We start from the raw sequence: 24992 nt of genomic DNA on the forward strand, positions 1-24992 counted from the left end.
CGCCCACACACGGCATGTGTCATCCAGAAATACGCCTATCTACTAATGAATAATCCCCAGACATAATAATTTTTGTGGATCCGCACGGGAATCGCTTTCGGCATAGTCGGCATAACATGCGTGCCCTCTTCTTATCATCGATGTGCGTGTCGGTCCGCTGACCAAAACACGAACCAAAATCATCCTTCTAAACACCGCTTTGTTGATGAGAGCTCTGAGGAGAAATGGACACGTCACATGAAACGGCCGGATGGCTACCACCAACTCCTCGTACCCACGTTACCCCCGTATGAAACAATCAGTTTGGCATTATCATTGGCCCATGTTTTATTACACTAAAATAGGCAAAATTCTAGTCTGATAAGAAAACATCAAAGCTCTCAAAAAAAGAAAGTGAATTGAACTCGGTTGATAGTGGGACTATTTGATGACCGCCACGAATGAATAAATCAATCGACGACGTAAAACTGCGCATAGAGTTGTTATTTACTCCGTCAAACGGAGTCACTTTGCAGCCAACCCATCGCTGGCTGTGGCAACTGAACTGTGTGATCTAACGGCAACTGCCGATGGAGCTACCGATTGCGCTGCCCGGATTGCATACTTTGCGGCGTTTTTCGAAATTGCACTGCAAACTGCTCGATTCTGGTTTGTGCTGAAACTGTTTGTCTCTCTACATTCCCTGGTTATTAGTGGGCGATAGTGAACGATGCCAGTATACCCTACTACTACTGCTACTACTACTAAACTCATATATTTCAAGGGAAAATCGTTCATTCAATGCACAGTGAAATTAATATTTGTTCTGCTGTTGGCATTACTTGACTCACTCGTCACTGTCTGATCAGTGGCCCAGGGTCGCCACCCGATTCTAAGTGAGCATCATGCAGCTTATCAGCCGCTCTCTGTGTGCCCAATAGTGAACGACAAACAGCGCGGCCAGTCCGGTAGCCCCATTTCGTCAATCAGTGTCTAAGCGAGTTATCGGCTTCAACCGTAAACTAAATCTCATTTACACACTTAACAGCACCGAAACCGGCAATCACCGGTTAGAAGGAGCTTCGCATAATGTAAGACGCAGTTCTCACAATCTTCCCTACTCTACGAGCTCGCGTACTATTTCCAGCTCGGACCACTCCGGGAAGCCTCGAATCCGGTCTCAAGTGGACTGTCGCAATCAAGGACCAAACTGGACCCACCTTGGACGTGTACGCAAAAAATTATCCAGATTTTTCGCGGTTTGCCGAACCAATTTTCGCCGCCATGCGATCGTTATCGGTTATCGAAGGGATGCGATCATGGGACGAAAATAAATCATTAGCACGTCAGCGCCGGCCCGCGATCATGTCACGACTTTGCGCGGTGTGTCACGCGAAACTGGAACCGAAAGCGCGCCTTCGCCTTGCAGAGAGAGGGAACGTACGCAAAGCTGCTCTCTGCGGATGCACTGCGTACTTTGAATATACATTTTTTGCGACCCCCCTGTTATCTCGCGTTCACCCACAAATCATCCCCCGGACTTTGTACAGTCCGTCTCTACCTGTAGCATCCTGTTGTTTGCGCCTGTCGTTATCATCGGCTGGTCTCAGGTGATGTGCGCCACTGTCATCTGGCGGCGGCGGAGTTTTCGTCTTTGTGTTGGCGACGGGCGGCGTCATCTTGGCTCACGTAATCGTCTTGTTTTTCGTGCTAGCGAATGTGGGTCGCCGTGGATCGCGCCCATTCTTTGTTGGGTGGTTTTTCTATTTCGTTTCATAAAAGGGATGCCGATCCAAAAAGTGCGATTCGTCCACTGTAATTGTTTTTTGGAGATTGCAATAAAACAGGACTGGTACGGTTTGAGGTACGAATTTTGTTATGCATCCGCGCATTTTGTTTGTTTTGTGCACCGTAAACGGTCCCGGTGGTTCCGTTTTGGCTGCTGCAGCGTTCTAATGAGCCACCACGGGCACTTTTCATGTAAAAGAACCCTTAGAAAACTCGCTGACGTTCACGATGATGATGCGGCCGGTGCGCTGATGAGAGGAACTTTCAAGTAGCCCTCCCAAGGAAGCCGCTAGAATCTGCTGACGGTCGCGTAACGCGCAAGAGTTTTCCGCTGGTGTGCCCCTCTCGGGCACGTACGCAGTGCGGTGCCGGCGGACGGCGGACGGTCGTGTGTGTGTGGAGTCGCTCGGGTCGACGGGGTGACGCTCTCGATCATCCTGCTGCAACGTGGGCGAGTGGCTGAGGAGAACTATGTTACGAAGCATAAACTCGCGAACCGGCGACAGGATGGAAACTGCCACGGAAAGGAGGCGGTTAAAACCGACGACTCGTGGTTCTTCTTCCGTTCTCTCCGGGACGGCGCCTGTATATTGTCATTTCGAAAACGTTGCCATGCTTCCGATTTCCGCATGTCTTCTCGGCGGCGGCTTTCGTCACTCTGTTTTGCCTTGGCCTTGCCCATTGCAGATACTCCGGTTGTCGGGGCCCGGGCCCCGTTGATGTTCCTAGCGTTATGCTGCACATCCGTCGTTGTTTCTGCGGAGATAAATTTCCGCAAGGTCGCACATCCTCCCCAGCGCACGACACTCACTACCGAAGGTTCTGACAAATGCGCGCAAAGTTTGTCTGGACTGCGGCGAATGCGGTCCAATTTTTTCTTGTCTCCGTTGTCGGGTTGTGAACAAACAACGCTCTCATCAGCAGCGAATGTTGTTTCTTATAACAAACGTCGTCGAGCCATTCTAAACCAGCAGGACGACCGAGGGTCTGATGTATTTAGTGTGTAGTATTTTGGAGCATACACGAGTCCTGGCTGGCCTGGTGCACGAGATACGATCGCACTTGACCTCGTTCCCGGAATCGATTCGGGCGAACGGGGGCAGATTTTGTGTTTTCGAAGCGAAGCTCATCTTGCTCCACATCGTCACGTCTTGGCGCACTGGGAGCTGGAAGAAAGTTTCGTGGCTTCTGCACGGCATGCATACGTATTAGCTCCGGCCGGTGGCTATCGATCCTGGATTACAACGCCAACCGCGCCACGTGGGTCTGCCAGCAAATGCTGTTCTTCGGGCGCCACGACATTCCTTCATTTTATTCATTGCTGGTTATTACATAAACTAAAATTGTTTTGTGTCTCTCGGACGGAATGCGATTTGTTTTATACTGATTCATTTTCCTTTTCTATCTCTTTTTAGGTAAGTTGCACTGTCGTTGCTTGAAATTAAATGCATCATTCCGTGTTTCATGAAGGATCAACGCGAGATGAGTATGAATGAAACATCTATCCGACATTGATTGCCATTAAATAATTTATGCGACTTTTTTAGCTATATGGTTCGAACGAAGCGACTAGCACATCGATGGGGGCCGGTTAAGTAGCGTGAGGAAAGGAACGCAAATCAGTGTAATGGATCCAACCGAGACGGGATCGTACGCCTGCTTCAGACCTTGCTTACCTCGAATGCGTCACTAAACGGATCAATCCAAGCTTAGGGAAATCACCTTTATTGGGCTTGATCCTGCTGGAAGCGAACGTCGGTTGGGCCCAGCTACTCGTTTCACTCCATTCTCGTGAAACACACATCGCGGGGATTCCAATGGCGCTTCTGCAGATTCAATGACCGGACATAATGTATGCGCGTGCACTCTCGTTCGTGGGTGACGTTCGCCGCTCGTCGTGGCTGAAAGTCAATCATTATTTTGCTTCCCCTCCGTGTGCGTGTGTATCGATGGTGGTCCCTAAAGGCATGTAATTTGCACGATTTCGCAATAACGTTTGGTCGCCGACGCCACCGCCGCCCCATCGTCGTTTGGTCGAGGGACAAGAAATGTTCCCCGCGGTGCCCTCTGACGCATGTTGGTAATGATTGTTGAAAATAACGAGCCACTACATTATGCTGGCGCCACCGCCACGCTCCCGTGTTCCGCACGGTGGCCGCCCTTTTACCATAAATGAAATCTTTCGTCCTTCATAAAGAATGGCGCGCCGGGCGGAGGATGGGGGAGTGGCCCACTGCACTTGACACTTGCCTGCCCGGACAGAATTTACATTTTCACCCTGACCGACGGCGGGTACCAGGAGCAGCTGCCTCGGAAATATATATTGGTCGTGCTTTCGGAGGATGGCCCGAAGAACCGGACGGAGGACGCGTGACTGACCTCGTCGGACGGCAGCAGGTTGTTGGCTGGGGGCGGCTGTGTCCAGAAAAACGAAAGGCTGCGCCCTGTTTATTGCCTCCGGTGCCGGTGTATTTTGTAGCTGCAACAATCCGGTTGCGTTTTTCCTGCCCGCCGCCGCGTGATTTAGTAATATTTGCTGTGGCCACAGGAGCGGTTGGCGAAAGTAAATCCTTGCCAAGGCCACTCCACAACTGCGGGAGCGCTGTGGGGGATTATGGGGGTCGTTTCTTCCTGGCGCACAAGGTTCTTGGAAGAACCAGAATTTAGGTCGAGAGCTCGTTCGACTTTTGACCGAGGCCGAGATCGTCTATCACTCCGGGCGCGCCGGTTTTATTGGTATCCCATCACTCTTGTTGTGCATTCTGTGACATAGCCTTAGGTGCCTTTGGCGGGGACACGCGCTTTGCTGCAACACACATTATGGGGAAAATATTCGCGCGAAAATTAACGCGCGTATTGTGACGTATTGGGGTGGCTCCCAAGCAATGCGTGCATAAATTGTGTGCCGCACCGCAGAACATTGCCAGAAGTTTGCGCACTATGCTGCTGCCGCTGCATGAGAAGAAAGTCGAAACGCGACGTCGGTAATTCAATTAACCAACTAAATACACCGAGGGTCAGCGAATGCGAGAGAGAGAGAGAGAGCGCGCGACCGAGGGAGATGCTAAAGAATAAGGCTCGAGAATGGACACATTAAAGAAACGAGAGAGAGGTCTAGCAGATCCTGGAAAACCTGTTATCAAAGTGCGCAGTTCTATCCTTTATTATCGCCCTTCGCACGTTCTTCACGATTTTGCTACCAAGCGGCTTGCAACCGTCGATCGGTGGAGTTTTCCCCGTCCCACAACCGTCGCTATGTTGGCCACACGAATGTCGGTGTCCACCCAGAGGGCGGACGGGCGGTCGGTTGGCCGTTCCAGCAAGTGCGATGTTGGTTCTTAAGCAAAACGTGCCGATTTTAAGCGCCATTAATCGGCTTCTCGGCCATCCGCTCCGCTCCGCTCTTCGGATCGAACGTCAGGAATAGAAAGAGAGAGAGCGCGAGAAGGAGCCTTCGTGAGTTTTCTCGCGGGAGAGCTCCCTCTCTGGCGAGACCGGAGCCGGATACTGCCCGGCGCGCACTTCGTGATCGATCGGGGGGGGCTAAAGGCGCGCTCGAGAGAGCGAACGTTGTTCGGTCCGACAGAGAGAGAGAAGGAGGCCATGTCCGGCTCCCGTTCGGTGCGGACTGTTCGTCGGAACATTGGGTCCGTGCTCAGTAACAACGAAGCCAGGCGAACGTTTGGAAGTGTTTCGCGTCGCGCGGCAGAGCAACGTTCGCCACACATAATATACCACGACCCCAACGCGCAGAAAGAAGGAAGTCGCTGCTTCCTGCTGTTGCCGCGCCTCCCGAACCCAAGCTCTGATAGTAAATCACTTAAACCGCAACAGCTCCGTGTGCGTGGTGAGGTGAAGGGTTACGGTGAAGTGCCACGGCCACGGATTTGCAACCCAACGACGACGACGACTTCGACGGGTGTTGTCCGGCCTGTTTTTGTTGTTTTATCACCACCCAAGTGGCTTATCACTACCTCTACACGCCCCATTCGCTTGGCCGGTGATCGCGAAGGTAGAAGGAGCGAGAGCGAGTGAAGTTTAGTGTAAGCAAACACGGCCCAAAGAGAGATACGACGACGACGAAGACGACGGTGGCGGTGGCGGGACCCGGTGGTTTGAAGAAAACGTCAACGTCACACTCATCGCTCCGATCGGGGCCGCCGCCGCCGTCGCCGCTCTCTGTGCGTGTGCGTCATCCTCCGCGCTTAAGTCTCGTGCGTCGCCCTCGTGCCGCGCGCCATTGTGCGTGTGTGTTTGTGTCCGCGGAAGGAAGACCGCGTGTCCGTGTGGTGTGTCGCTTTTTGTCGGTTAATCACGGCGGACTTTCGCACATTTTTCGCGCCGCCGGTCGGCCCTCACGCAACCCACGGGGCGGCGCGGTGTTCGAGAAGAGTCTGGAACCGGCGACGAAAATGTGATCCCCCCACCGAAATACATAGAACCGCTTGCTTATCGCCAGCCATCGTCCCCCTCCCGAACGAACGCCCAACGATCGAGAAAGAGCCCCTCATTCCTGTGCGGTCCTGTCCCTCTCACACCCGTCGTTGCATCATTAATCCGGCCACGAGGAGAGGGTTGCAGGGTGCCTCGTTTTCTTGTTTCCCTCGTCCGATGGTGTTTTATGTTTTGATTCCCGATCCCGATCGCCGCACGGCGAAAGATCATCAAGATGCTGCGAGCCACGCACACACACACGCATACGCAAGAGATCACTTACAAAACAATTGCGCTCCGCGAACACACACCGACGAGGCGGGGTGCGTTTTTGTCACTCCGTGAAGCTCCGGAGCGCTCTGTGCATATATTAATTTAGGCCACCGTACGCGCGACCACGACGGTCCCCGACTCTCCCCGATCCCCGATCGACGGGTGGCGCCGGGCGGCGGATTGCCCGTCGTCGTGATCGAAAAAGAAGCGAAGAAAACACACGACTACGTGACTGTGTGTGTGACGGAAACAGTGTCTCTCTCTCTCGCGTTTCTGGTGGAATTTGGCGCGCCCGTGTGTGCGTGTGGGTCCGTGGGCGTCCGTGCGACTGCGGTGTGTGTGTGTGCGTGCGTGCACACGCACTGGACGCGAGGCTCACGGCGGAGCATATTCCGTCGCCGGTAGTTTCTTGTGGGGACATGCACGCGCCCGAGGTTCTCGAGTTCTAAAATGGGTTTCTTCTTCAGAAAACGGCCTCCGTTGACTTCGTTCTGTGTCAATTGTTAGTCAATCGATTGGTTGGTTTGTTTGCTGTGTTTTCCGCAACAATCTGGTGGCCGATCGGTTGTGGGGTGATGCAAATGGCGCATACGAGGGCCATTCGAAAAATATCGCGACATTTGTGGTTTTTTTTTTAAACTATTGGTTTATTCATGAATATCTGTTTTGTCCCCTTTAAAGTAATCCTTCCCATCAGATATTACACACTAATGGCAGGATTTTTTTTCCAATCCTCGAAGTACTTCAAAAAATGTTGCCGTCTTTATCTCCTAAATCGAAGCGTAAGGTCGGCCTTCTATGGCCCCCTTTAGTTTCCGGGACAAGAAAAAGTCACAGGACGCCAGATCTAGGGAATACGGTGGCTTTTGCATCGCTAGAGTGTTGTTTTGGCCGACAAATTCGCACAGAAACTACAATGTTTTAGCAGCGGGGCTTGACAGCCAATTTTTGTCTTTCCACAAATTCGTGCAAATTCCGCATAACTTGCAAGTAATAATCCTTATGGACCATTCTATCCTTTGACAAGAACTCATGATACACCACACCCCTGCAATCGAAAGAAACTGTAAGCAAAACTGTTCACATTCGACCGAACTTGTCTATCCGTCGTTCACATCTTCTCGGCCCTCCTAGAACATTTGGAGCCACCGATAAACGCTGCTTTGGGCTAAAATAGTTTCACCATAAGCTAGCCAGTCAACATTCGGAATGTGTCCGCGCACTAAATTTCATTTTCACGCAAAATTTGATACAGATTCTTTGCCATCTCTTTATGTGGAATATACAAAAATAGCCGTTCAGCCAAAACATGTCCAAGCAAAACAGCTGCCAAAAATTGACTGATTACTCAAAATGGCCGAACTTGTCACCATAAGTGAGTGACAGGAGTAGAAACATACCGCCACAAAAAAAAACAAATATACGTTGCTCGTCGATGTTCAAATATCGCGATACTTTTTGAATGCCCCTCGTATAGTGAAACGTGCTGTGCCGCGTCATCATAACGCTTCGCTCTGTGTGGGGTTCTATGTTTAATAAATTACGTAGCCGTGAGCCTGACGCGGACAATTGCGCGAGTAACGGTGTACTAATTACCGCAAACGGTCATGTCCCAAAACCACCTCCCCTGGCCCATCTGGGCCTCTTCAGAAGAATCGCTTTCGCTTTTCCGTTTTCATCCGGCGAACAGAATTCCTTGAACCAATTTTTTGCACGCCTCAGCCCAGAAGAACGGCGGCGGCATTGAACGTGACAAACGCCTCTCGGGGAACTCCATCTTCCAAGAACTCGAACGGCCGGCCAACCTACACGCGTGTATTACGCACGAAGCGCGCAGTTCCGCCTTAAGACGCGAGCGCGAGAAGCTGGGATTATCCGCGTCGCTACCAGGAAAAAGTGTGTCGCGCCTGTCCGTCCGTCGCTTTGACGGTGACACGGCCACCGTCGCCATCAGCGCGCACCGTGCAGAAATTAGTCACCCGAAGGACGTTGTCGAAATTTAATTACACATCTTCTGTCCCGTCGCCCGGCTCTCTGGTGGTGTGGTGGTCGAAGAGCGCAATTATGCTTTTTTGCCCGGAGCATCATTCAGAATCATGCAGCATTATTTGCAGCAGCCCCTCGGGGCTGGGTGGAGCGTGCGGCACATAATCGATAATGGGGCGCACATTATCCGGACAGAACAGCAGCGCCGTGGTGTGGATTCGGAGAATTCAAAATCAATCCATCAATTCGAAGGGCGCAACCAGAACCACCTTCTGTCGGGTCGGGTCGGGTCGGGTCGGTTCGGTGGGAGTAATTTGTTTGATCCGGGAGAATCCAATTGACATCTGTTCCTGCCGGCTGTGATTGGCAGCGACTGCGGCGCTGGCTCGAGATGGATTGTTTTCGATAGGCACACAGTTTGACGCCGATTTAATGACCACCGATACTTGTGAAGTGACCGCGTCTCTCTTACTTTTTACCACACGCCCGCATCACCCTTAGAAGGTACAATAATGTCTATGTGTTCCACTTCAACTCCCTGGTGGGGGCGAGCCCTGAAGTGGGGCCTCAATGGCGGTGCAAAAAGTAAATAATTTCAAGAATTTTACTTTTCTTCTTTCTATTGAAGTGGAGTACACCCTTTTATTTATTGCGCGAAGCCCTTTTCCGGACGATCCGGAAACGTGACATTTTCCATTTGAAGAGCCAGAACCAGAGCCCCGTCATAATCACTGGCCTTCACATTGCACACACCTACACAAGCCGGTCGTGTGGTCGGAAAGAAAGTCAATATCCAGGCGGAGCGGGCAGCACAGAATCAACCCTATTCTGCCCCCAACAATACCCGGAATGTTTGAAATCGATGCGCCTCGGGGTCCGGTGTGTGCCGGACGACCCATTCTTCCGCCTTGCGAATGTCCTTCAGGGGCTTTCATGTACTTTTTTGACACACGCACACACACACAGGCGATTGGTGTACTGGTCACGGATTGGATTGGGTTTTCTTAAGTAATAAACCTACTGCACCTGGGTGAAAGGGACGATAAGGAAACGATGGAATGACCTGCAATTCACTTACCCACAATAACCAATTGGGTTCGATTGGTCAGTACTGTCCCAGCTGGTGGACCGTTCCGCTTCCGTGAATCTGTCGCCAGTTTCCGTTTCGAACGCACTCGGCAACCTCGCTCGCCAAGGGACGAACCTTCGTCGGGGGAAGGTTTTACTGTTAAATCAATACCAGATCTGTTTAGGCATCTCTTCGTCGCCATTATGACATTATGTGTGCGTGTGTGTGTGGTTCCAAAACCGCCCACACGACGAGTCCCTGACGCGTAACGCCTGACGTGGATACAATTATCGATTTTAATTCGTTGTAATATATTCTTCGCCACATTTTTCTGCTGAGCTCCTCCGGCTTTTCCCCGGCGCATCGCGTGACCCGACCGTTTCCGAGGAAAAAAATCCCCAGAAGGAAGAGCGCGGATTTGATGTCCTTAGGCTCTGGTCCATTAATTTGCTCGAAAGGGCATGCTCCGAATGCTCCATGGCGCTGTGACTCCATTTCAATGGATCCAAGCTCTACCGACGCTCTCGAAACACGAATATGAATTTCACAACATTTGCTGACACCCGACTGCGGTTCTTGCGCCGTTTTTGTTACTGCGATTTAAACACAATTCCCGTCGCCCCGAGCACTCTCCGGGGTGGGACCAATCTCTTTCGAGGCTGCGTGTTTATTTGTGCGTCGCTTGAAGGTAAACAGTAAACTCCGTGTTGTGCATCAATATCCTTCGCCCCGAGCGAGTTCCTTTTGCCCTCTTTGTGCACTGACACACAAGCTCTGCATTTCTTATTTGTTTGGCAAAAAAATTAGAGCCAAAACACCACCACCCATTCGCCCCGCGGGCTTTGCGGAGGACGGAGCCATAAAATGTGCGCCCAACCGAATGGCGACGGTGGTGGTCCGGTCCGCGCTCTCAAAGCATACTTTCTTTTTCCTTCAACCTTAAACTCTCTCGAAAAAAGAAATGGCGAAGCGCGAAATGTGCGCGGCCGCGCCGCGGTGCTCTGCTGCAAGTCGTCGTCGGCCCCGCTGTGTTCCGCTTTTACTCCTCCATCGGCCGTCCCGATGTTTGAGGTAAACTTTAACGCGCGCGCCGGTGGCCGCCCAAGACTTTAAAATAAATCATTCGCCTTCGCTTCTTGCGGCTGTAAGTGTGCGGCTAAAAATAGACTCTCGCGATCTGCGAAAATATGCTGTCCCCGCTCTCCACGCGCGCCCGTTTTATGCTGCGCGCCACAAGAGCAAGACGCAGCGCCGCAGAAGAAAGCGGGAACGAAAGTGAATTATCCCGCGCGGCAGAGAGAGATGGCCGCAGCAGCAGCATTCACGGGGGGCGGCCAGTTCAACTTCTCCTTTTGACTGCTCGCTTCTTATACCGGCCTGTGTCTGTGTGTGTGAGTTTTAATGTACGATCACTCAAGAAGCTGCACCGATCGACCGGAATCGTGTTATGCTGCTCCCCGTTGGGTGTGATACCCGCAGGCGGTCGCGTGGTCAGCATAGAAAAAGTTCGTCGTCTGCTGCGCCGTCAATTTCTCGTTCGCACCCCCGGCCTCTAGAGCGAGAGTGAGACAGAGAAGAGGTATCCCAACGTTTTGATCATCGTTCGTTGACCGCCGAGAAACTCGCGCAGCGCCGCACGCATTTGCGAGCCCCACTGACCCCGACAAGGGGCAGGCAGGCAGCAGCAAAGAGCACTGCACACACTCTTACATATGTCCATTTGGCATCGATCGTCGTCGTGCGTGGTGTGGTGCAATAAATGCACCGAAATGCAGTGAAGGTTACCGCTGGCTTCGAGAAATTCGGGCCACTCTCTTAGCACAGATTCGGTGGTCAATCACACTTGTGGCCTCTTGTGAACAAGGGAGTCTTTGAACTAGACGGAGCTTCTACTGCGGCCGTACAGAAGTCTAGACAGACGTACAGAAGTGGGCAGAATGCTCGGGGCCTGTTGTCTGCGACTAAATAAATTAGGAAGGAGAGCTCTGCCTTCCGAAGTCCACAAAATTTGTGTCTGACTGTACAGTTGACATGGTGACAGTTTGATGTCCTTGCCAATCTTTTTTTTCAAATCCTGGCCTGATTTACATGCCATCTGTGAGTCGATCGTGGGACTCGCTTTCCGTAAATACGCCTAAGTCACAATTATTCTACAGTTCCTTCTCCACTTTGAATGAAAATCACGGTTTGGGATCAGGTATCTGAAAAGAACTGGCATGTCTGATTGTCCTTACTAAGGGAGGGTAAATACGAGAGTAGTCGCTTCACAATTGATTCTATTTGGGGAATGAATGGAAGTTATGACCCACTACCGCCTTCCATTCTGTGTCTAGGACTCGTACCAGACCGTCATTAAGCCGCTGTTATGTAGTGGTGAAAATGGTGAAATCTAAAGGATCATTCGTAACTAATTCGGGTCATTTGTAAGGACTCCAATGAGAGATGATTATCTGGTTTTGCTTTTTACCCGGCTGAATATTTATTGAACTGTCTTTACAATCGATTCAATGGAGGTTCCTGATCGGTTGTGTTATGAGGATGTCCTGCCATTAAAATGAGCCATGGCGCTGTTACAGACTTGTCCATTGTAAGCGTACCAAATGTCCGCAGCCCACCGAGTTGTCGTTGTTGGGATTTTGGCCGATTCTTGTAAAAGAAACGGATCATGGCGTGACGACCATTATTTTGACCTTGGCTCTCACTTTCAACGTACGACGGAAATGGAGCGCACCATGCGGAAAATGCATTTGTCGGGAAATGTTTTGGCCACAAACGATGTGAGGGTGGTCCTATAGACGTCCGAATAATTTTGCAAAGATTTCCTTCCATTCATTGTTGGCTCCATTGTTTTTGTTGAGGTCCGCGGTGGAGGCAATAAACGAAGGGGCATCATTCATATTAACCATCACATATGGTGCCGGTGGTGGGTGTTGATTCGTTTCACCTCAGAGCGCTTCCTCCCCCAGGTGGGTTATCGGTTCTACCGTGGGCCATAGTTTCTTCCCGCTGGCGGTCACCTGGAGAGGAGGAACTACACACATTTGGGGCTCTTCGACCAAGAGCATCGCCTGGGGAATTGAGCAAATTTTATTAAAAATTGCAACTTCATTAAGGAGGGACCACCTGCGCGGCGGGCGGGGCCACGGCACTAACCTTGGGTCCGATCGGTTCGCTAGTTTCTCGTGGCGATACCCATGAAACCGTCTTCGAAGAAGGCGATTTTGTGCCTTCATTTTTATTTCAATTCGTCATTTCGAACGCCGGGCGGCGGCTGACGCAACCCACCGCACCAGGTTTCGTCAGTCAATTCGCGTTCTGCCCGCGATTTTTTATGTTACCGTGTCTTTGAGCGTGTGTCAGCAGTTCTTGCTGTGCTTGACCGCGCCCCGGGTAGGGTTTAATGAACGACGGGGTTGCTCATAAACGACGCACCCCGATGGTTTGGAGGGCGGTACGCGGAATTGTGGAGCCTCCTAAATTCTCTGTGCCGCGCAGAATATGCCAGTTCGTGTCGATGAGGAATGTGTGCGTTGTGCCTCCTGCTGCCTCTGTGTGCGCTGCTACGTCGCACGTTGTTGCCTATCATGCAAATAACGTAGACCCGCCTGAGGCGGCGGCGCGTTGCCCAGGTTCGCAAAACCGGTCCCCCGGGGCGGGCAAACTGATAAAACCTGGTCATCAGCAGCAGCAGCAGCAGGCCTAGGAATTAGCGTGGAAGCCGAGGTATTTCTCCGGCGGCGACGGCTTCCAGAGACGATCCTGTTCTCTCGCCGGTCCATCCATCCGACCGGTCCCCCTTCTGAAGGTCATCCGGATGGCGACACAACCGCGCTTACGTAACACGATGATGGCGCACCGCGAATATGCCTCCCGTCCGCCCGCAGCGTAAATGATTTCCGCTTCCAAATGCGTTGTTTGATAAAATCATGTTACGCAAATCCCTTTTTATGCTCTGCCGTTGGCCGACGACAACTCTACTACGCATCAGCATGGTGATGGCGCCAACAAGTGTGTCAATTGTTCGCATAATCTCCCTGTGGATAAAGAGACGGGGACTCCCGGGCTGGAGAGCGAGCGAGCGAGCGGAAGGAGCAATAACTGTTGTTTTTCGGTCGGTCCCAATTTTGTTGTGGTACCTTCGTTCGTAAACAAATTCCTTCGTTCGCGTGTGTGTGCGTGCTGTGTGCCCGTTAATGGCCGGTTTCTTCACCGGCGGCTGACCTGTCAAAGTCCATCACTCTCCCGCCCGTCCGTACATCAACATCGTCATCCGTTCGTTCGGGGTTGTGGAAGATTGGGGTTGATTGGAGTGGAAGCCAGGATCCGGGCTCCGTCTGTCCGCAGATTGATTTAAGTCGCAATTTCTCGGTTCCTCTTTGCGCTCCCAGTTCTTCGGCACGGCGCAACTTTCACGGCTTACACACAGATAGACACACCTCTTGGGGAATGGCCAGCGGCAACCTCCTGGGCGAAGATTCTGCGTCGCAATTCGGCGATGCTCTGTACAGCCGTGTACCGTACGTCTCATCGCACACGGCAGCCGAAGTGCTAAGTTTCTTGGGAGGGGCTGCGTACCGCCCCGGGTTTTTCTCGCAAAAAAAAAGGAAGAAGTTACAAAGGAAACTGTCAAAAGAACCGACGTTGCGGTTTTGGCCCTGCCCGGCGCCCTCTCCAGAGGTGGGCGCGCGGACACCTTTCACCTGCCACCGTTTAGCCGTTGGGCGCCCTGTTTTGGGTTATGCCAGGTGAGACCCCTCTAGACACACACACCCCGGCCCTGCGCCAGGTTGACCGACGGGGTGCGTCTTTCGCCGTGAGCGGAAGGCTTTTTACGGCAAGTGTTTTTGATGTGATTTTTTACATTTCTCTCTCTCTCTCTCTCTGTGGGGTTGTCGTCGCGCCTCATGTTTAGAGAGTACTTCAAGAGAGGAGACGGCACGTCTCATTGAACCATCAAAAGCTTTGCATAAGTCAGCAGCAACTGGCACCTATACCCATCATTTGTAATTTGTATGCAAATACTAGGTATACGCGCAAGCTTTAGGTCATTTTATGTGTTTTTGGGTGTCTGTACAGGAGGTCAGACGGATGTCCTCAAGAGCACTTAGTCTACGGAACTCCTCAGCCATACTTAGTTTTGAATGTGATGAAAACATAGACAACTTTTTCATTCATTCTTTCATACTTGGGCCAAAATGTGAATCCTCTGTTTGTTGAAATCCTGGCCTCCCGTTAAAGTTTCTTGCGATTGCTGATTTTTTGCTTGCGATCGCACTTGAGGAGTTTGTTTAAGCGCGCTGCTGATAACATAATATTTTGGAATCAAATAAAATAAATGGCAGATAAGTCAAAGTTAAGTCAAGTACAGCAGCATTATTGAGTAGAGTGTGGCTTGTGGGGAGATCGTCTGGTGCCGATCTCCAGTAATTTGTAGTGGACAACTCCCAGCTGGTCCCACCGCACCGAATACAGACTATAAAACAACAGCAAATGCCGTCAAAAAGCTCTGAAAGATAACCGTACACAAAGACATTGAGAGTGAGCGTGATAAGCGAATGGACATTAAAATTAGCGCCCCTTGTTGTGGGGGCTCCAAATTGAACACCACCCAATATTTAACGTCTCTATCCTTGAACTCGATCCGTTGGACGTTGCGTCGATTAAGTAGAACCGCGAACCGCGAACTAAAGATTTCGACCTTTGTGCGTGCGTGTGTGTGTGCGTGATCCTCGTTTAACAGTTTATGTTCCACCACCTGTAGGGGGGAGACCTACCGACCGTCCGTGCCACCTGCACCAGAAGTGTGTAGTGAGAGAAGAGTGTTCATTGTGACGGCGGATTGTGACCGATGGCAGCAATAGCGACGGAGTCGTCGCCTGTAACGCCCTCTGGCGGCGGCGTTCCAACCACCGGCCCTACCAGCGGTCCGACCGTCGTCGTAGCGGCGGTGGCGGCTGAGAAGGTACCGTTCCTGCCGGTGGTCACACTGCCGGCCGTGTTCCGGCGGCGCATGGAAAACCTGAAGCACAACAGCGAGTGCGAGAACGACGAGCAGCGCCACAATCAGACGCTGCCCTCGTTTGTCGACACGAAAATGGCGGCCTCCGACTCGGGCGTATTCCTCTCGATGCAGGACATCGATCGCGAGCCGGCGAGCGACGGCAGCAGCAGCAGCCGGCTGCTGCTCCTGTCCAGTGGCCGCAGCATCGCCAGTGCCTCCAAGGAGTTGACTCCGCTTCGGACGAAAAAGTTGCGACGACCACCGCCGCTCAGCGGCCGTAGGAGTGATAAGGACGGCCAGGAGGATAACGAGGACGACGAGCTCGATGAGGAGGATGAGATGGAAGAAGGAGCCGAAGCGGATGATAACGACGGGGCAGATAACGGCGACGACGACGACGACGACACGGAAGAGGTCGGGCTGACGATGCGGCTCAACAAGAAGAAGCACGAGCTGCGCCTGATGAACCGCACTTGCCAGAGTCTGCCCGACGTTAACAGTCCGCGCCCGAAAGCTTTACTGAAGGTAGTAACCGCCTGTGATAGTACCGATACGGATGGGTTTGTGGAGAGCGTCCTGGGGCCCGAGGACGACGACATCGACGAGCGGCGGCAAAAAAGTAGTGCTACGGCGAAGCGGCCTCAGCAGTTGGCCGCGGAAGTAGTGGTGAGCCCAGCGAAAGGTGCCTCCGTTGGACCGGCGACAGGCGGTCCGTCCGCGGTGAAACCGAGCGACACGGGTGGCGGCGGCAGGACAACGATGGCCGCCGTTGCTACTGATCCACCGAAGCCGGTGCCGGCGCTGGCCGGTGGCGATCCGAACGTGCTCCAGGTGTTCGCCATCGATCCGAAGCTGATCAACCGATACGACGGGCTAGAGCAGACCCTTTACTACATCGACGAGAACGGGAGTCCCAAGATCCGGGAGAAGTACGCCCTGCAGCGGCAGCTGGCCGAGGAGAAGCGCCAGCGCAAGCAGCAGAAGAAGCTGGAGCGGGCGGCCAAGTACGGTGGCTCCATGGACGGCGGCTCCGACCCGGTGACGGTGCAGTGTTCCTGCTTCAGCTTCAGCCGCTTGTCGCGCAAGTTCAAGGAGATGTGTAAGTAGCCAGAGCGCCGTGCCCAAATCAGTGTCCGACTCCGTGTTTGTTGGGTTGACACGGGATTAGCGCTCATTAAAAGCGAGGGACGGAGCGCCGCCGCCGTGTGTGCCGTGCGATAACACTCCGCGTGTACGTCTGTGCTGGTTGCGGATTTGTTGTTGACAGATAAGTCTAATGAGCACACCTCCTTCTCCGCGTAAGGTGACAATCCCCCCGGTCGGCAGGTCTGTGGTTGGTGATAAGTCGTGCGCCCGCGTTCGCGTTTTTGGCGTAGTTGATGAGGTCTTTGTTGGACTCGACCGCATCAACCAGGAGGGACCCCCCTCTCTCTTCTCTGGTTCTGGGTGATATCGTTGCTAGGCTACTGTGCGGATGCCTTTATGGCCAAGTCATTCTGTGCTTTAAAGTTTGCATTTTAAAGTCATTGGTCCAAAATAAGTAAATAGGAACACGACGAGTGAACGCGCACGTCACTCAAGTAATCGTGTGCCGCGTCGTTATGACGTTTGTCCGAACAGTCCCGGTTCTTGTCCGACCTCGAGAATCAACTCGTGCATGTGTTGGGTGCACCTATTAGCCACCCATTATCGACGTGTTGACTATAAAATTAACTAGTCTTCTAGCATTCGAAGGGGGGTAGCGCACCCGTGGCCATTAATTCCCGGTCCCGTCCGGGGGATTCAACAGTAAAAAACAACAAACGAGGAGAGAAAGACCCCCGTAAGTGTCGCCGCTAGGTGTTGATGTCCTGTTTTATGTGCCTTTATTGGTCCGCTCCGGTTTTAGTCGGTTTTTAAAGTACGTCCACGACGATTGAGCAATGTTCGCAGAAGTGGTAACCGTTTGTTGAGTTATTGTACGAATAAGCCCCTAACCTCGAAATGTCGGATGTGGGCGCAGTAAAGAGTGGCTCCGCCTCACATGTTGTGCGATTCTTTTGATCCCATATTTTCGCGCAACCTTGCCGAGATGGCTCGATATCTGTCAATCGTGCGCGGTTCTGAGGTGTTAATGGGCCAGCTTCTTCTTTTCAGGCATCAAGCCATAGCGATGTGTGCTTTTGAAAGTACACAACCAGCTGTAAGATACTCTTTGACGTAGAATTGTTGATTCTTCGAGCATGAGGTTGTGAATTGTCGACTTTCTGTTACCTCATCGATTTTTATACAATTTTGCGCTCCAACAGCTTTGTACGACCTGCTACATTATCCCGCTGAATTCTTTGCTTTTCTAATATAAAAATTGGTTACATTCTTGGAATGGAAATCCTTAAAAGCATCCTGAGCACTGTGTTGATTTGCTCTTCGGTCGGCCGTCAGCCAAATCGAGGAACCAAATCGAGGAAATATTTGAGGAGCTTCTATGGTGAAGTTTTTCGCGCACTTGTTATTAGACTTACGTTTTCTCCTACAATATGTCGATAAACATCGGGTTCGTCGCAGAGTCAGTTTGCGGTGTCCATCCCGTTGCTCTTTTGACTAATCGATTCCCAAAACGTCCTTCAACTTTCACGTTTTTAGTTGCTCAGTACTCCGTTGCGAAAAAAAGTATCTAGCCCGGAGGCAACCTTGAAAATCCACGAGAACGCGAGTCGTGGTGGCCCCGCGCGCGAAACACGTTTAAATGCGACGCGGAACTAATGCAACGCAACGCCCGCCAGCCCGGGTTATTGGCGCGGTACATAGACACCTTCAGCGAACGCGTGTGCTACACATATGCAGGTCAGGCCAGGCCAAGCCCCAGGTCCGGCAGGTTCTCTAGTCCGCCCAGTGTGTCTATTCTCGGGCGGGAATCGTGGAGCGGCGTTCGAAGTCAGCCTCCCAGCCAGCCACAGATCTGTGTGAATTTGGTTGATGGTTCCCGCGGTGCTGCGTGTGGACGTGTCCGGGGGCGCGCTACTTCCGCGAACAACTCCAGCTTCCGCCGTGCTGTTGGGATTACTTTCCCTTTTCGAACGAGGAACACACGGAACTGCGGATGCATAGTGCTTCTTTGGTCATATGAACACTTCCGGAAGCGCGCCGACTGGTGGCTTGAAGTCGACCCGCGGGGGGGAACAACTTGCTCTCGTTGTGGCCGATCAAAAGGAAGCAGCGCAGATGTGGGTTGTTACGGATGTGTTCACGCATGTTTTGCCATGTCAGAGGCAGAGCAGTGGGCTGGCCCCCCAGACACCTTTACCCCGTTGACGAGCTCCTCCAAGACCTACAGTCACAGAGAGACGAGCCAGAGCACAACACCCAAATAGGCGAAACGATGTCCTCTGCTAATCGCGCACACACAATGGTGTTCCGGGCTCTTGGGACCCGTGTTCTGGTTCGGTCATCGCGCCAGGAAAAGCTTCCGTGTGTGTACTGGAGAAGGGTGTGTTTGGTCGAAAAGTAAACAAGCCGACAAGAACCAAGAGCAAGGAAGTGTAAACACGCTCGCGATAGCTGGCCAACATCATCATCGCCGCCATGACTTACGAACTGTTGTTTGCACACCACGGAGGAGTCGCCACGACGGCGAGCGATAATGCCCTCCGGGGACGACAACGACGACATCACAACGGAAAACGAGTCTTCCGTTCTCGTCTGGGGACGGACGTCCCCGGTCGCCGGTCACTCGTTTGTGGCGTGTGGCTTTAATGAGCGGGCTTTAAAGGACCAACCAACGAGAACGGCTTATCACGCTCGGTGCTCGGTTCGCCCAAATCTCCACCGAACCGCCGAAGAACTGGATGTTGTGCTGAATCTTCGGCCACCGAAGCGGGAGGCTCGTCGTCATCCGCCGATCGCTTATCAGGTGCGCTCATCAGAAGGTGATCGTGTCCGCTCAGGAGGAGGCTCTAGTAACAAGCACACGATGCTGCATACAGCACATGCCCCCGAACCTTTGGTGCGATGCAAGTAGCCTTTATTCTACTCATTAGGCCATCCCGAGGGCGTCGATCACTGAACGGCTAAATACAGGAAATAGACGCACTGCGAAAGTAACGACCCCAAGGACGGGGCTCTTACACCTACCAGTCACATGGTCTGGTCTTATGTCCCTCGCCGGGTTATCATCCGTCGGCGCGGACGTCGGCAATAATATTTTCGTACGAATCGCACCGATAACCCCTGGCGCGAAGGTGATCTCCGTGGCCCCCATGTGCCGCCGCGTTTGTTTACGTAGACAGCGAGAGACCGAGGATCAACATCCCCAGATTAGCGGCATTTGCGTGTTAGCACCCAAATCTTCCTTTGCGATGCCGTTTCTGCGCAAAACACAATCGAATGCTAGTTGAAAGACGTTCGACCGGCCGGCGGAGGTCAGCTCCGTTAGTTCCCAAGGAAGTCGGATGCCGATCGGATTACTACCGGAACTAACCGGAGTTGTGTGGAGCGCCAGCGTGCTGCGTGGTGCGTGACTGCCCTCTGCCATGGTGGGGGTGCACCCTTGGGGGCTTCCAGTTAGCAGCGGTGTAGTAGCACACCTGCTAAAGGGGGTGGCCCCCCGACGTCGCGTCTGCTAAAGGTTCAATGTCTAAGTCAATCGATTCTTGCTGTGGCCGCCGCCACACACAACTCAGTGGTTGTGTTGAATAATGAAATAATTCATCAATACTCGCCGAGCGCCGTTGGCGTGTGGGGTGCTTCATGGTGTAGCATACTCCGTGCGCGTGGTCCCATTTTCCCCGTCACGACAACGTCACTTCCATTAAATGGCAAATGGAAGTAATGACCTGTGACCTCCCGGCGGCGGCCCTACGGCAGTGATGACTTTATTTGGGTACCACCCTTCCCGAGAGCGTGGCGATCCCGGTTCAGCGACCAGTGAGGTCGCTCCTTATCACTCGATCCAGTATCGACCGGCGACCTACGAATTGCGTAATGAGGTGGTAAAAGTTTTCCAGTCCCTGACACGTTTCGTGATCTCCGTTTCCCCTACATATGATAGCTCGAGAGCCCGGTGTAATCTTCAACTGATTACGGCACCCAACACTCGTGTTCAGAGCCGGTCAAAACTGGCCATAGCTCGTTGATGCACAATCGATATCTCTGGTCAGTCTGGCGGTGATTCGGACCTTCTGGTCATAAAACACTAACCACAACAGCTGGACGATTAGGAGGTCGTCGGTGGGGCATTTGTACCATGTCGATACTTTGTATTCCATTGATTCCAATTGATTGTCGGCCAGCTCTCTAAGAACCCCCCACTAAAAAAGGGCATCTTTGTAGTTCAGGGTGAGATTTAATCAAATTGACCTCATTGCGCATTCGTTTGACCGGGAGACAGAGCTACCGCGCCTAATGCCCGAGAAGGCACCGTCGTCGGATCGATTGCGGTTCTCGTATTGCCAGTCGACCCATTGTGTCAAAAACAACATTATTATGTTCGGATCCCAAAAGCCACCGATCATTTGAAGGCGGTTAGTAAGGAACACACAGTTCGCCCACCGGGAAAAGGGGAGATACATTATTCAAAACTCTTCCGATCGGGGCGCAACCTTCAAACTTTATTGAGAACCAAGCACAGCACCCTCCCAAGAAACATTTACGTCGTCCAACAACCGGTGTAGAGTCTCTCTACTGGCCAATTAATTCTGGCTCACCTTCGGGAAACTTTTGTGCCGCTCGTGGATGAATAGATGATGGCGGCGGGGCGCCCAGTTCTGAGGGTTGGAATCGATAGTTCGCGCCGGTGATGGACGTGTGGATGTCGTCCAGTTCCCCCCGGTGTCCATTGCGTTGTGAAACTTCGATCGATTTCTAATATGTTCTCTCAATTAGTTCCACGTCTGATTGAAACATTCATACTTGATGAGTGAAGGTTGGTGAATAGTGTTCCGTTGCGGACTCCGGCAACGTCTCTGGAACACGGCGTCGCCGACCACAACAAAACCTTCGTTTTTTTAACTTTGCCACTTAAGTGTCCATCTATGCGCCGAATGTTGTCCTTGGAGAGTTAGAAGAAGGACGCCGCCCAATCCTACGTATGTCTTCTAATCATGTCTCTTTTTCTCTTTCTTTCTCTCCACCTCTTAGGTAAGGACGGCTCCAAAGTGACAACGGTTGTAGCAACACCCGGACAAGGCCCCGACAGACCGCAGGAAGTGTCATACACAGATACTAAGATAATTGGCAATGGAAGCTTCGGCGTCGTCTTCCAGGCGAAACTCTGTGATACGGGCGAGCTAGTCGCCATCAAGAAGGTGTTACAGGACAAACGATTTAAGGTAAGTGCCAGGGCCGGCCCGCCCGACGGCCACCGGCGAAGGTTCTGCCTGCTCCGTGGTGCGGACCTTCGTCCTCGTTACCATGGCCCACGGCGAAGCGAACCATTTTATGAATTCAATTATCCGTTCTCCGTCGATGAACGCTCGCCACGCAGCAGCTCTCTGGCTCCCGTGCTCGATATCAATTTTGCCCCTCCGGCGAAGCAGCAACATGCCATGCCGTATTCTAAGGATTTTTGTCAAGGAAAGTGCGTCGTGATATTAAATTCAGTTGGCAATTTTGCAGTGCCCGGAACAAGCTTCTGGCCGCCTCGTCTCGTCTCGTCGTTGATTGCTAAATTCTTTTCGATTGGAATTCCAATTTGCGACTTTGACCCGTAGAGCAGCGCGTTCACTTTATTAGGATGTAATTGTGATCGATTAGTAATTCGCCTGCCTCTGGGCCAAACTGGACGACCCGGAGTGACTCACGCTACACTCGGGTGCTGCCGGTCAGTCCCCGGTGGCGGCTGATTCACACACCACCGCGCACCTACATCATCCATGAGAGTCTCACGTCACGTGAGAGAGAGTACAAATTGGTTCTGCCTCGAAGCGGTTCGAATTGGAATGATTTAAAAAAATGTTTTCGATGCCCTTGCTGCGCTGCGCCACTACAAGGTGATTCGTCGCACGCAGGACCAAACGGCTGTGACCACACGGTCCCTTATTTTAAGCAACTCATATCAATGCCCCGTGGGAGGTTACCTTTCTTCCAGTTAATGCTAGACTCGAAAAGCGATTCGCGAAAAGATAAACGTAATGGCGCTCTTCATTCAGCAACGTCAACAGCATAACTATTCCGACGCATTAGAGAGCCGCTTTCCCGATAGCATAACACTAACAGGACCTGGAGCTGCCCAGAGCATATGTTGTGCGCCGCTTTGCTATTCTTCGTATTCCTTTAGGGCCACCGGTGTTGCGTGCGCTGGAAGTTCCGTTCGGTGGTATTTTGCAAAAAAGGTTCATTTGGTGTCGCCAATAGCGCTGTACGGCGCCGGTAAACACTAGAGAATTATCGATTGAAGTTAACAAACTCCCGCGAGCCCACTGTGGAGTACAACAAACGAGCGGGTGGCCAAGTTATTTCTATCACCACACAAAACACCCACCCGCAAAATCATTAATTATTCAGCGCAATTTTTTACCGCTCGGTGTGCTGCAAGGCTTAGGCTGGTGAGGTAGAGCACGCGAGGGGCATATTTTCTCGTGCGTGTTTGCGGTCAGGATTCGTTTAGCCAACTTGGCATTCGTCTCTGCGCGTCGTCCTGGGACAAGTCCTAGTTAGCTGTCGTCGTCGAAGAATTGGAATTGATTTTTAACCACTCATTTCTGACCACCCTTTCTCTCGCTCTCTCTCTTTTCAGAACCGTGAACTACAGATTATGCGACGGCTAGAACACTGTAACATCGTTAAGCTAAAGTACTTCTTCTACTCCAGTGGCGAAAGGGTAGGTGTCGATACTAACTACGCTACACTACACGCTCTGGAGTGTATGGCCCCGAATTTAGGTCCCCCGACGCGCTAGCACGCACCGGAGCATCGTTTATGCTAGTGCCGAGTGCGGCGGGTGCACGCAAATGTGATCACTTAGAACAAGATCGTCTTGATCCTTTTCTTCTTTCTAGCCAATCCGCTTCCTACAAGTCAGTGTAATCCTTTTTCGAAATAAGATATTTTTTTTGTACCATCACGATCCATTTCGATCATTTTTTGTCATCGGATCGATATGTTTTTTGGTTATTAATTGTGAAACAGAAGCATCAAAGACTTATGCAATGCTGAATGACTTGTGTATGCTTACTGGAAGGATGAGGTTGCCATTCGTACCATATACTTATCTATTGTTTTTTCTTCTTCTTGTTCCGACTTAACACAACACACACACACTCACCACTACTACCACCATCAATCGATCTCCACCTGTTGAATGAAACAATGCCCCCCTCGTGTTGTGATAATGACGAGCGGCGCGCGCCATTGTTCGAATTTCGATTACAACCCACAACAACCATCACCACCACCCACAACCCACAACCCACAACCCCCTACCAACCCTTATCAACCTACTCCCTCACAGCGAGATGATTTTCCGTTGGACATGGGACTGTTCGCCGGTGCCTTGCAGACGCAGGTAGAGAAAGAGTGTGACAACGGATGCAAATGAAAAGTTGGGGCCACCCTCCACCACCCTCTTCCTGCTGCCACCCACTACCATGTGCTACAAGCGTGTGTTTGTGTGTGTGTGTGTGTATACAGTTGTGTTGTGTCTACGATATGTTTGCCTTTGGGGTACGCGCGCGCATTGCTTATCCCCAACCGCACACCGGCCTAGGATTCGGCGGATCCGCGCGATGCTAGAGGATTAGAGAGCGCCATTGTTGTTGGATACCACAATCACAGTCCATACAGTTCCCCCTCACCACCATCGCTGCGTCTGTCCGCTTGATAGCGCCCCTTTTTAGGTCGGAGGCCATGCTATAAAATCCGTGCTCTCCACAAAAGATGCTCCTAAAACCACACAACTTCCGTGCTCATCAAACAAAGTAGTACTTTTGTGTTAAATCCCGCGCACCCGTGTTTAAAGTAACTGACCACCACCGAGAACACTCAGTGATCACTCTGCCATCCTCATCGTTGGGGTTTGTTTCATGCTCAAAACATGCTCATTTGTGCAACTCCATGGCGATGCGCAGTTGCTTTTGAAACGCATATCATCCTGTTCGGTCGTCGATCATTCCCCAATCCCGAGTTCTTCCCACACTCCCCCTGTTAAAAAAAAACCGATCGAGCGATACTGTGTTTAACGCGCATCGTAGAGTGGCCCCTAACTGTTTCCCTGTTTTCTTCACAAACATTTTTCGTACGCACGCGCTGCAGGTCCCTAATGTGTGCTCAGCTGTGGCGGGACACCACAACTCACCAGCCTCAGTCCCACTGTGTCTTACAACCCAAAAGTTGTTGTTCGTTCGTGTCGAATGAATGCAGAACGAAGTGGCACCTGTTGCCGTCTGCCAATGCGATGCATCTTCAGAGTGCAGATTGGAAAAAGGCCGTTCTACGAATCAGGCCCCAACTATTAACTAGCGCTAGTGGCAGACACAACCTATGGCGCGC

The 24992-nt window shown here is 51.9% G+C and overlaps 1 protein-coding gene across 3 annotated transcripts in view; it reads left to right on the forward strand.

Annotated features, from left to right (window-relative positions):
- Positions 1-24992, forward strand: part of LOC128272644 (glycogen synthase kinase-3 beta) — a 51608-nt gene that overhangs the window by 18739 nt on the left and 7877 nt on the right. For all 3 annotated transcript variants that reach the window (XM_053010483.1, XM_053010484.1, XM_053010482.1), the window contains 2 exons: positions 21645-21835; positions 23242-23325. In XM_053010483.1, coding sequence (XP_052866443.1) covers positions 21645-21835; positions 23242-23325 — 275 coding nt within the window. The remainder of the gene's footprint in view (positions 1-21644; positions 21836-23241; positions 23326-24992) is intronic.

Source organism: Anopheles cruzii, chromosome 3, assembly GCF_943734635.1.
Source record: "Anopheles cruzii chromosome 3, idAnoCruzAS_RS32_06, whole genome shotgun sequence".
NCBI lineage: Eukaryota > Metazoa > Arthropoda > Insecta > Diptera > Culicidae > Anopheles > Anopheles cruzii.